The 12,757-nt window shown below is 44.3% G+C and overlaps 2 protein-coding genes across 2 annotated transcripts in view; one reads left to right on the top strand and one right to left on the bottom strand.

Moving 5' to 3' along the window:
* The window catches only part of NFKBID (nuclear factor of kappa light polypeptide gene enhancer in B-cells inhibitor, delta), an 8,663-nt gene extending 5,666 nt beyond the window's left edge, over positions 1–2,997 (top strand). Inside the window, exons 7-8 of the mRNA XM_010022461.1 lie at positions 2,324–2,488; positions 2,926–2,997. Coding sequence (XP_010020763.1) covers positions 2,324–2,488; positions 2,926–2,997 — 237 coding nt within the window. The remainder of the gene's footprint in view (positions 1–2,323; positions 2,489–2,925) is intronic.
* A 4,829-nt stretch (positions 2,998–7,826) lies between these two features.
* COLCA2 (colorectal cancer associated 2) lies at positions 7,827–12,477 on the bottom strand (the record flags this gene model as incomplete). The annotated part of the gene is made up of 4 exons (XM_010022460.1): positions 7,827–8,165; positions 8,462–8,688; positions 10,269–10,329; positions 12,357–12,477. Coding segments are annotated over 4 exons (748 nt in total), but the record flags the coding sequence as incomplete, so codon positions are not given.
* Between the last annotated feature and the right edge of the window lie 280 nt (positions 12,478–12,757).

The raw sequence follows: 12,757 nt of genomic DNA, 5'->3' as shown, positions 1-12,757 counted from the left end.
AGCAGGAATAAACGCATGATTCTGGGTGCTTCTGTAGGAGGGTACCCTTAAGCAGGAAAGGGCAGAGGGGAGGACAGTGCTAGGGCTCCCTGTTTTGAGAGGTCAGTGCATTAGCTTTTCATTTCAGCAGCTTCAGTCTCTTAGCCTTGCTTGTACTCCCTAGAGCATCCACATGCTTGTATCCCCATCAGAAAGGAATTTAATGTTTTCTGTCAACTCAATTGCTCAATTGGGAAGCAGATAGCGGGCAGCCTCATGATTTTTTTCCCCTACAGGTTTCTGCTGGGCTGGAGGAAACATGTTTTGCTTTGTGTATGTGGGTAATCACGCTGGGTTTCTGACTTTCTGTACAGTGAATTGCCTTATGCTGCCTTTTCACTACATACTTTCTGTATCTTTTAAGACCCATTAGGCAGGTGCTAGCTTGTCCATGGGAGTCTGCTGTTGTCTCTTGATCACAATCCTGTGAGAGTTTCCTACTGTGATAAGATCACTTGGAGTCTTCAGTCTTGTTGATGAGCTGTCTGGGACAGTAAGAAATATGATGGCAAGGTTGTCTGATACCCATCCTGGCTTTTAAGCTCTTCCAAGTATGAAGATGACAAGAAAACAGGGATGCTGGGATTCATGTTCTGGCTTCCCTGGGTCAGCCACTGCTTGATGTGGTGTCTTATTCCAAATCCATTTCCTTGTGGATTTCACAATGAGAAAAACATTGAGGCCTTTGAGGTATTTTTCACAGGAAAGATTCCTAGAACCCATATGTTGATGCTCTGGACCATTGTCTTGCATAAGCCCTATAAAAGCCAAGGCATTGCCAGATTGCCTTGTTTTCTTAGCCCCATGCCTGGATTTGGAAGCTATCAAGTGTTCCTGCCACAAAGATGCAGCAAACAAACGCAGATGTTTCCATTTTAACAAGAATTCCTAAAAAGAGCTTGTAACCATCCCTTGACTCTAAGGGATGATAAAATTGACAAGGATCTGCTTGTTCAGGACTTGTAAAAAAATGCCTTGTTTGAGAACAGCTGTTAAAATTTTGCTGTTTTGTGCTTCAGTGTTCCTTATGTCTCAGTGGCAAGTAGGACCTCAAAATCATGTGTATTCCTCTTAACAACTGGAATAGTAATACACGTTGCAATTTGTGCCCAACCATTCCAGGTTCATGACAAGTGTATGATTGTTTCTGAGAGAAAGAAAGTGCACAGCTGCCTAAATGAGACCTTTTGCAGACTAAAATTACCTTGCCTTATGCATTTGCTTATTAGGTCTTTCTCATTTAAAACCGTTACCAGTCATACCTGACTAGGCAGGGGCACAGATTTCTACACGGTCTGGTGATACCAGTTTTTTTGCAACAAATCGCTACAAGCTCCGTCCTGCGCCCTCCTGTGGCTTCAGGATAAATTTTGTCCATTGTTTCTGTGCAAATCCTGTTACTGAAGACGCTGGAGTCAATATATGCGTAAGTAGGCCCTTGAACTTAGGACTTTGCTCAATGACAACACCATGAAAATAAAGCCAAGCACTACCTTCAGCACTCTAGAAGGAACTAGGAGAAGGAGCCCAGCATGATATATTTTGCCTGCTGCAAAGCCAAGCCACCTGCAGCCCTGTTTGGTCCACAGTAGACAAAGTCACTGAGGGACATGTGCTGCTGGACCTCTGGTTCGGCTTGACTACCGGGATGGCTTGGTACCTTTCAAAGCAGCACTTGTTAATGCAATGAGTTTGGTGATCAGGGAGGACTCACACAAAGATGCCTGGTAGCCAAGAGATCAGTCTAAGCCTTGTGTATAACCTATACACTATTGGGACTGGCTTTTACTTGTGTCAGGGTCTCTTTGCAACTTTCTGGCACTTGCAAGTGATTGTAAAAAGGAGTAGTGGAAATGTGTGAGGCACAAATGGGTCTGCTATTGTAAATCCTTGCATAGCCCATGTGTGATGGGTAACACTGCATAATGTGGTTTGTGTCCCTTAAAATGACTTAAATGTTTCCCAGTGAAATAGTTCCTATTGTTTCTCCTGGATGAATATGCATGGCACAGGACTTTTCGTTAGTTATATCTGAAGCATACCCCACCCCCAATTTGTAGTGCTCTATGAGAGAGAGAGAAATCTAAATCCACAAATCTCCTGCACAAGTAGCTGTACAAGGGAGAGATGGAGCAGGGATACCCTCTCACCTCCCAGTGAGTAATCATGTGAGGCTTCTTCAGCTCTCATTTCACAAGTCTCCTTTTCTAGGACAATTCTGAGTAGATGGCACAGGTTTTTTTCTCACCTTCTTTTTCTTTTTGTTTTTCTCCTATTGCATTAGGCACATGGCAACACAGCTCTGCATATGGCAGCTGCATTGCCTCATGACAAGAACCAGAAAGAAATTGTCCAGTTGCTCCTTGACCACGGGGCAGACCCAAGCATCCGAAATTTAGACAACGACCAGCCAATCCACATGGCTCCTTCTGGAAAAGCTGGGGATCAGGTACATAGTCCGCATTGCTGCTGCTTCTTCCCAACACATCTGTGCACACCAGAGCTGTTTGTCCTTACTAGGGGAACAGTGAGGACAAGTCATGACATGGGTCTCATGTTGCAGTGGCTTGGGGGTTCCCCACTTCAGTAACTCTGTAATTGAGAAGCACAAAGCAGGCATGAGCTGGCAGTCCAAATACGTCTGGGGAGATGTCAATGAGTAGTTCTTTCATAATGGTAGCAAAGCTCAAGGTATGATGCCTACATCAAATGTTTCATGCCTACAGGTATGAAAAGGCTCCTGGAGCTCATTGTAGTCTCTGATGTGCTTATATGTGTATATAGTCACATATATAAATGCATATCAGTACGTGTATGTATATATTGGGGTGTCTGCATGCACAGTTTCAGAGGGTATGTTACGAACTTCTACATTTTTTTTGGCAGGTTAGGCATTTGCTGAAGAAAGGAAAAGTTGCATCTGCATTCATTTCCTGTCACCAAAATGCCAGATCCTAGGTTGCTTGCAGCTTCTGGAATAGCTTCAACTTCAGCTGCTGATTGCACTCTTAGAAAAATGAACACATCCCTGCTCCTTGAGTCTTTAAACCAGGGTGGGATGACAGTGTTTCTCAACCTGTAGGCCATGAGTAACATGTAAGATATCAGAAGATGAGCTTTCAAATGTCTGAAAACTTTATTTTGTTAACAAACAATACTAATAAACCTCAAGCATTGCTTGCAAGCAAGGTGGCAAGCAAAGCAAATGGCTGTGACACAAATAAGCAAATGTTTGAAGTACAGCCAACCTGTACTTGATTTGGTGGCAACTGAAATGCATAGTGGTAATGGAACACAAGATGGTAGTTTGGTTGTAAAAGGTTGAGAAATACTGCTCTCAGACATGCACAAACTGTGCCTCTTGTTAGATCCTGTACAGAGGTACTGGTTGAAATGTTGAAGCCTTTGTGATGTGCAATTACCTCTGTTGTGTCTGCTAGCCTGGGAGTGCAAGAACCTGAGAGGAAGGAAAAGACTGGATGGAAGAGGTCAAGTCAGCTTGAGGAGTCATCCATGGCTGTATTTTACTTGAGTGAATGGACATCTGAACTCAAGAGCTCCAAGGGGATGGTTCCTGCAAGCTGCTACTACCCTGTTTCTTAGCACTTTGTGGAAGAAAGCTGAAGCAGCTGTCCATTGCCACCCCACCTAGGAAAAGAAAAGAGATACTTCTAAGAGCAAGTACATTGGGAAGGTTCTCAGTGGAGCAGGTTCTCAGCAGTATAGGTTTGTGTGGCTCCTGAGTGCTTCCCAGTGAAGGGATTTCTCTTTGAGTCATCTGATCCAATCCAAGTCTCCAGCTCTGATGGCAAATAGTAGCTCTGGAAGTGCCGCAGAGTGAGGAGCTGAAACCTCACCGGAGCTAATGCCTGTGTAGGAGACCAAGGCTTCCTTTGGGTCTTCAACAACTTTTAGGCATGGACAGGGTAGAAATCCTTTGAGCTGTGTGTGCCTGTACACAGCAGGGTCAGAGTGCAATGTGGTAAGTGCTTTTCTATTCCCATTATTATCTAAGGGGGCGTTTTAATAGATTCTTCTTATTCTTTCTGTGAAATGATTTGTGAATTGCTGTGCAATCGACTCACAACAGTGTCTCTGATGGGTCAACAGGATTGAAAGTAGATGCCTGTTGGAAGGGAAAGCCATGCTTTGACAACCCTTTCTCAGAGGGTGTCTCATCTTCAGTACACATTCTGAATTAGAGTTTGCTGATTTCTCAATGTTGCACAAGTTGTTTTTTCAGGACTAAACAATAAGATGAAGGGCAGATGTCTTAAATCACTGCTGTAACTTCCTTGATCCCCCACTGACTAACTCAATGGGATGAAGGTTTTCTAAAGCACTTGTCAGACTCCCAGACCTGAACTGTTTAAACAACTGTGTAGCAGACTCGAACAAAAGTTCCTAAGAAACGCAGAGATCTTCTCAACTTTCACAGCCCTCATCTCTGCTGTTTTGCTATTGCTTCTCACTACATCATATCTACAAACCTGCCAACATCCGCTGACAATAAAAAGCAGACCTGTATTTGAATGTGTTTGCATAAATTTGCATGTATCTGGGCATAGGCCAGCAAAAGCATGTGCTTTCTTACTTTGAAGGGATGTTATAGCAAGCCCTAAATTGAGTGATAACTGCATTGGTGAGTTAGTACTGTGCGTCTAGACAAAACAACCAATAAAACATCCATTTCTTGAACTTGCTAGCAACAAAAGTGTAAAACTGTGACTATCATGTGATGCACTAGGGAGCATGTAAAAGGCTTTTTTGCCATCTAGAAATGTCCATGAGATGGCAGAAATCCTGTTGAGGCAAGTGAAAAAAAATACATGAACTGTTTTCTAGAGCAGCTTACCCCTTTATTTTTAAATCTGCCTGCTGTTGGATGTTTAATACAGAGCAACACCATCAGTGACTTGTAGTCTGTAAACATCACCATCTCCAGGGCATCAGGGAAAATATCGGTCTGGGGAGGAATGGATGTCGCTTCATTCAAAGCGTCACCCTGGCAGCCTGTTACTCAGAGTTGACAGATGAGATTTGCAGACGGAAGAACCCATGACCGACCCAGGAAGGATTTGTTCTCTCTACAGGCACATCTGTGTTCAGCTTCCCAAAGCTCACACATTAGAGGCCTGCTCTGAAGCCAACCACAATCAACAATGAGCAACGTTCATATTGTCTTTGGACTGGATCCACGAGACAGTTGGAGGCTGCTGCTTCCCCATGCATATAAAGCACCTTTCCCTGTCAAGCCAGCAAGTTCCTGGCCTGCGTGTAAAGAAAATCCCTTTTAAGGCTCAAAAGTGACCTGAGTGTTAAGACTTCTGTGCTGGGGTGAATTTCATTGATTTGAGCAGTATCTTAGTTCACAGTTAACCCCTCAATTTTTGATGACTGTTTCAGGGGAAATGTAGCTTTTGTAACTTCAGCAGTACTGGCAGTGTGTGATACCCCTTTATTTGCCCAGTTAATCTCTTCCTATCTGCAGCTTTGGATAAATTGCTAATAACAAAAGCTTGTTATCACCAAACAAATGTTCTTAAGTGGTGCCATAGAAAAGTCGGTTGGCAAGCAAAACTTTTTGATCAAATACCCTGTGCAATTGGAAAAGAAGTTGAAAATAAGAACCTTTTATGTTCCCCTAACTGCGGGTTACTCCTGGAGTTATTCATGGCTTTTGTAAGAATGGGGTGATCCTCACTTTTGTGTAAACATGTGTTTATACAGGCTGGCAGAACTTCACCTGGCAGGGACTGATGAAATGTCAGTGTTTCAGTAGTGCTGTTGGAGATGTGACCCAAGTTACTTTCCTTTAACCCCCCCCTCCCTTTTTTAGGGGGACAAAGAAGCGGGGGAGAGAATATGTTCCTCATAACCAGAAAATGCACTGTCAACCTTTGAACAGTCCTCCTCTGTTGTTTTTGAGGGAATTTTTTTCCTTTCTTATATCAACAAGACATCATTGTGTCAACAGTCAGCAAGCTTTTACTTGCACTGCGTATGTCACCTGGAGCTATTGACATGGAGTTGGAGATCAGTGTCTAAAACACGTTTCCAAGTCCCTGGCAAGGGGATTGCAAAACAACTGGAGAAAGAGCAGCAGAAAAAAAAAGAAGAGGCTGCAAGGGATGGAGGACAGCACTACTTACTTAATGGAAGCTGGTTTAAGTGTGGCAGCTCAGTGGCAAGACCAGACCAGCCCTCCAAGAGAGAGCTTCCCCCACTGGAGGACTGGGGTCTTTTGCCTGGGTCAGGCAACAGCCAAGGAGCAGGAATAAGAATGGGATGTAGGGTGGTTTGTAGTGCTTATGCTCACACACTGCCATTCCGAAGTGGTCATGCCTGAACAGCAGCCATAGGCTCAGTGATGAGCACAACTTCTCCACTGCACACCACTGTCTGTGCAGAGCAGTCCTCTTTGAGATGCAGCGTAACCACTGATAGCTGTACAGATATTGATAAATGTGTGGTCTGCTGATAATGTATTAGATATAGATATCTGCCTGATGCAGAGGTGAGAGGTATGTTGTTAGACTGTAATATGTTACTAGACTTCCTTGGTGGCATGGTTGTGTAGACTGGGATACACATTAATCCTGCGGTAAGATGTGTTAATATGAGCACTTGTCTTGTTGAATGCTTAAAAATCATTTTCACGTGTACATTCACCCATACAGCTAGTTAAATTATGTATTTGTCTTTTCTACTAACTTGTAGTTGTTTTTTTTCATTAGTGTTGGATCAAATATGGAGAGATACTTATTTCTTTCCAGGCTGGGTGCTCAGTGAGAAACGGGTGTCTTGGCAGTCTGCCTCACCAAGTGCTATTGAAAGGAGGTGAGACATAGTCTTAGAAAGGTCTGGGTTTATGCAAGAAACAGGGAATCCTCAGGTATGATAACTTTCCCATTATCTAGTTAAAAAAAAATAAATCATTTAGCTCCTGTTAAGTTGATTACACTGAATAGTGAAGAAAACCTGATATCAACAGACCAAACTATACAAAGGGCTGCCAAACTACATCAGCCTCTCACTGAAACTCTGCCTTTAAAGGGAAGTGGTTGATCAGCAGCCAAAGATGTTTGGCACTGGATTCAATCTCTGTGCAGGCCTGAGGGGCCTTCCTGGTGCATGACCCATGGGCTAAGCCCTGGGCTTGTATGGAGAACAGCAGCTTTCCTTCTCTGCAAGATTGCTAGAGAGTATCATCATGGCAGTCTGAGCAGAAACAGTGGCTAAAAGCAGCAGATCCATCTCAGAGTGGAGTAATGTACAGCTTTCTCTGTAGCTAGTGTGCTGGGTACTGAGATATGTAGAGACTTATCTGCTGTAGACTCTATGTGCTGGAAAGGGTAAGCTGCTTTCATGCTGCTGAGTAATTACTCCCTGTATAGGTGGCTGAGAGTCTCTCTTCCTTATCTTTACGAGAAACAGGGTCAGGATCCTGCATCATTAGCAGAACAGAAAAGCACTGACATTTAGCACATGAGGAATGAATAGGCTTCAACATATGTACCAAATTATTTATTCGTATCAAAAAGGGCTGGCTTAATTACATGTGTTTGGTAAGGCAGCAGAAGAACCCCAAACCACCACCACAACAACAAAACACCCCAATACCCCTGACCATACAAGACAGGAAGACTAATGTAGTGACAGTGTCATGTAGAAAATGTGTGAGTAGTGAAGAATAAACTGAACTGTGTTAGGCAGCACAGCTTTGCATAGTTCATGGGCAATTAATCTGATTTGGATACAGTGGATGTGTAAAACCACAGTCCCCATTAGCTATAGCAGATGTCACAGTTCCTATCCCTTCTGAAGAAGTCATCGGCCATGGCCATGGGCGGTAGGTAGTCCATGCAGTCCGTGCTGGGGCAGGGGAAGTACTGTGGGACCCTGGTGTCCACATGCTGGGAGCCATAGGCAGTGCAGCAGCAGGCAGAGGTGGTGTATGGGGAGGGGGTATGGCAGGACCATTCCTCTGCAGGGTAGCTGTAAGTCTCAGAGTCCAGAGCAGAGGGCGGACTGTGGGTCAGTGGGGTGAAAGGAGATAGCTGAGGAGGAGAGCAGCTATAGTTCAATGGGCTAGACAGATCAGCTGAACTGGGGGATCCGGCAGCCTAGATTTTGAGAGAAAACAAAACACAGGATGTTTCAGGGTGTCATCTGGAGAAATGCGGACAGCAGCCAGAATTTCAACACTATTGCCTTGCTCAGGAGTCTGGCTAGTCGGGGAGATGGTTTGGTCCTTGGAGGCCTAAATCCAAGAGGCAGTTCCTGTGACACTAGTTAATAGGGAACTTCTCTGTGAGTTAGATAACCACTAGCAGGAACTGGGCTATTCTCTGCAGAAAATCTGCAGATCTGTAGAAAGGACAATCCTCCCTATTCTATTCCCCTGGGACACAAAACTTACCAGGCTTTGGTTAAAGCAGTGTGGGACTGGCTGGAAGGCATCTGAGGTGTAGTGTGAGGATGTCTGGAAAGCACTGAAGGCTGGGTCTGAGGGTGCATCTGTCTGAAGGCAGGAATCTACCAGTTGTTCCAAATAGCTAGGGCTTTCTTCGCAAGAAAGACAATTTGAAAACTGCCATGATGGACAATAGTTGGGAACAGAAGAGATGGGTTCTGCATCAAAAGGTCCTAGGAGAGAAGGTAAACGAGACAGTAGCAGATTATTCAGTATCTGTCTTCACAAAGGGTAGGTGTTGCCCCAGGTCAGGTTTCAGTACTCTATGGATTTAGACAAAGAAAAAGGTCCTTCAAGTTCAGGGTGAATTTTCTAGGGAAGCAGACACCAGGAGGAAGATGCTTAAAAGCATGCAAATAACTGGGGAAATGTAGTCCCTTTGGAAAGCTCCAAAAATCTTTAAATACTATTGGAAACTCTTCTGGCTCCAGCTGTTTTGGACAGGGATCCAACTGGAAACTCCCTCAGACTCTTGATCCACCAGCCTCCCTTCAAATGTCAGCTATTTACAGACCTAGAAGTTTACCATGCAGTGATTTATGCTTCACAGCTTGGCAGATAGCTTGCGCTTTTGCCTCACCCAGTCTTCACATGCAAGGTAGATACATCTACTAGAAGAAAGGAGTAACAGAAGAAAAATTTGCTCTTTAATACTCTAAAAAGCCAGTCAGGAGACAAACTTCTGAGCAGACAAAATGGAGCAAGTCAACATGGCACTGCATCCATGTAGTGTTACTGGCGGAAGTGGGAGTTCCTAGAAAGCTGTAGGGTCAGATTCTCAACGTACTGCAATGTGCTTGCTGCGGTATGAAAGCTCACAGCATATCTGACTTTTCAGAATGATTACCTTTTCATGCTGTGTTCAAACATGGTTAAAAGCAAAGCCTGTCCACATGGAGGGGCACAGGTCTGAAGGCAATGGAAATGCACATAGGCTGAGAGTTAGAGTCATAACTGTTTGCAGGTTCAGGGTGGCAGTGTTTTGCTGGATGTGGGTAGGAGGAGGGAACAATACATAAACAGATGGAGACTTTCCAGCCTGAAAAAGCTTTGGTAGGTCTCACAGTCCTTTATTAGAATAAGCAAATTGATAGGTCTCACAGTCCTTTATTAGAATAAGCAAACTGATTCCTAAACATTGATGGTTATCCATACAATGTATATATTCACACCTGCCCAATCTTTTAGGCCTCTCTGCTTTAGCTGTAGAATAATTGGAGGATCTGTAAGCTCAGACTGCTATACTCTCCACCCCTTTCCACTTTCCTTGGATATTCACATACAGGAGGAAGAAACTCTTTGTGTTGCTGAAAACCTGACACTCCTCTCACTCCCATGGATGCTGCCAGGAGAGTGAGAACGGCCAACTGCTGGAGCTCAGCAAAGTGCCCCTGTGCGATCTGACCCTCTAGCTCCATTCAGACCCACGGACTGCAGCCTGGAGAAGGTGATGCCAGCAGCATTATTCCCTAGGGGATGAGCATCCCTTACTGAAGGGGATCTTGCTACTTGCTGTGGGAAAATAAACTGCACAAATGAGAGCATGTGAGTGTTCTCCTGAATGGGGTAATATGTACCCTGCTGGCCTCACAGGATCCTCATCTGCATTTCGTGCACTCCTTTCGGGTGCTGATTGGCTGCATTGCCTGTTATCTGGCAGTGCCTGCCTCAACCAAGGGCTGGAAAGATTCTGAGCTATGGGAAAAATTGGGAAGAGGGTGGGAAGGGACACGCGGATGGGCTTTGTACCAACCTGGGTGAGGTGGAGACGCAGACTCTGAAAACTGGATGCTGCTGCTGCCGCTCCAGGAAACCTGACCAAAAAGAAGGGAAGAAAAGGAATTGTAGATACTGTTACACAAGAAAGCGTTCTTCTGCATGATGAGGTAAGCTGGGATTTCTCTTCAACCTATTTATGTAAACCTTATTTACCTCGTGGGTGTGATATGGAAAACTTCCCTAGTATTAAGAGAACAAGATTAATGTGCATAACATGATTTTTTCTTGAGCCTATAATGGCACTGGAGGAGCACAACTCCAACCTGGTGTAAAGCTCTTGATACAGCAGCTTGTTAGGGTGCTCCTCCTATTACTGTTAATTCAGTAGAGATGTGGCTGCCTTTGAAACTAATATCCGTTAATTTCTAGGACCATGATCCACAGTGGAGGGATCCCTAACAATCTGTAGGGATAAATATGATTGAGAGTAGTTAACAAATTGTAGACATAACTCTTGAAACATGACTAAAGACAACTGCAGGTATCTCGTGGCTGGGCACCAGACTGGATCACCGCATTTGGGGTTGATTTTATTTGAGAACCAGCTCTGACATTGCTCCCTACTCTAACACAACTACATTCGTCTATGAAACTGGACAGTCCCATTTTCTAAGGAATGCTGGAAGCTGAAGCAGACAGATCAATCTGTTCTAGGAACCAAACCTGCCAGAGTGAAGAAATCCACCACAAAAGTGATGGGAGTTTTGATGTTTGTTGTTTGGTACCAGGATTTTATTCTGTAAATACAAATACTGTTGTTTTTTTTCTCTCAGTTTTAATTCAAATTATTTCCACTTAGTTTCCTTTATTAAAAATGAGTGGCTCATTTCCCCAGCAACAACTTCCTAGCTCTTCCCCATGCATTTAATTCATTAAATAGCAGCTATTCAGGGCTGAAAGTGCCTACAGGAGTACCCCTCTTCTCTTTGGCTGCAGATATGTAACAAAGCAGACAGAGCCATACCACTGGCAGCTGAAGTTTTCAGGTTGAGCTTTTCTCAGTGCACAGAGGTAGCTTACCCTGCCAGCCCTAACCTCCGGGGCCTCTCCAGGACAATACATACCTTTTACCGAACACAAAGGTAACCTCCTGCATTGCCACTTTTCACTTTGTCCCGTGTGGGCAAAACAAATGCAGCGTAAACTTGCTATGGGGAGTGAAAACCAGTTCCATGCAGCCCTGTGACCCATGCTGTGATGGAGCGGCTGCTTTTGTTAGGGCTGGACAGGAGGAGTAGCTCAGCATCTCCAAAGCCAGCAGTTCCGTGCACTGTTCACCCAGGCCTCTGCCTGCGGCTTGAAGGCTGATCAGCTTTTTGTGCAATCAGCTGCAACAAGGTACAGGAGGTGGAGATAAATCTGAAAGCTATCCAAAGCTGTAATGTCATGAACCAGGAAGAAGTAATGATTTACCAACCTCTTTATGCAAATCCCCAAGAGTGGCTGGAGCTAGAGGACTCCTACAAAGACTGGAAAGCGAGTGAGAGAGTGTACACACACAGAGATATCCATCCCCTCCTCTAGAAGGGATGGGGCTACGAGCTGCCCAGGTGGTACTGAAAAATGTTGGAGACCTGAATTTAGTCAAGTACACTTGAATATTATGCTAAGGAGCCCTAACGGAGCCTTGCTTAAGGCGTCTTTGCCCATGCTTTGTTTTATACCTTTCTGCTAGACAAACTTCGGGGCTGTTGCTTCAGCCCAAACAGGCCATATTTTACATGGGAGGCATTGATCATGGCCTTCCTTGCTCATCCAGCATAATGATACTGGAGTTGCTGTTGGGCCAAAATTTGCCTGTGTTGGGCCTTCCAATGCAGAGTGAGTTATGTTTCTGGAGCACTAGTTCTGCTTTCTCCCTGCACTAATGGCTCATCAAAGAGGTGATGATCTGATGTTGTGTTTGGATCACTGCTGCAGTTACTCTGGCTGAATGTTCTTCTCCCCCATCTTCACCAGCCTGCTACACTCAGACTGGCAGTCTCCTTGGCACAGAGATTATAATCTTGGGGAAAAAGACTGAGAGAAGAGACAAAACAGATGCCAAAAGAGTTTTACTTACTGCTGTACTGCTTGCTGCTTGTCGTGCTCTTCTCTGCTGCAGTAACTCCTTAACTGTAATCTTTACTCTAACACCTTGATACACCTTGGGCTTTCCTGAAAGAATGTGTGGGAATAAACCACTTTACAAGATGGGAGACTTTCAAAACATAAAGCGAATCCAGCTTTCTTTTTTCAGACATGCTCTACATGGAGTCTACTTAGAGTAAACATGATTAACTTGTCATTGATAAGTCATTTGTAATCACAGTTTATAGCCCTCTTTAACACCTGCTATTCAAGCCTGTGGCAAACAGAAATTTCTGGAGAAGCTGGTGTTGATTATGTTCAGTAATCATACCTCTTTTATTCTTTTCTATTGCCTTGTTCCCCCCCACCCCAGGTGTACTAATACCAAGCTCC

This window comes from Nestor notabilis, unplaced genomic scaffold (genome assembly GCF_000696875.1).
Source record: "Nestor notabilis isolate BGI_N333 unplaced genomic scaffold, ASM69687v1 scaffold26569, whole genome shotgun sequence".
Lineage (NCBI taxonomy): Eukaryota > Metazoa > Chordata > Aves > Psittaciformes > Psittacidae > Nestor > Nestor notabilis.
This window is presented reverse-complemented; position numbering and strand designations above follow the sequence as displayed.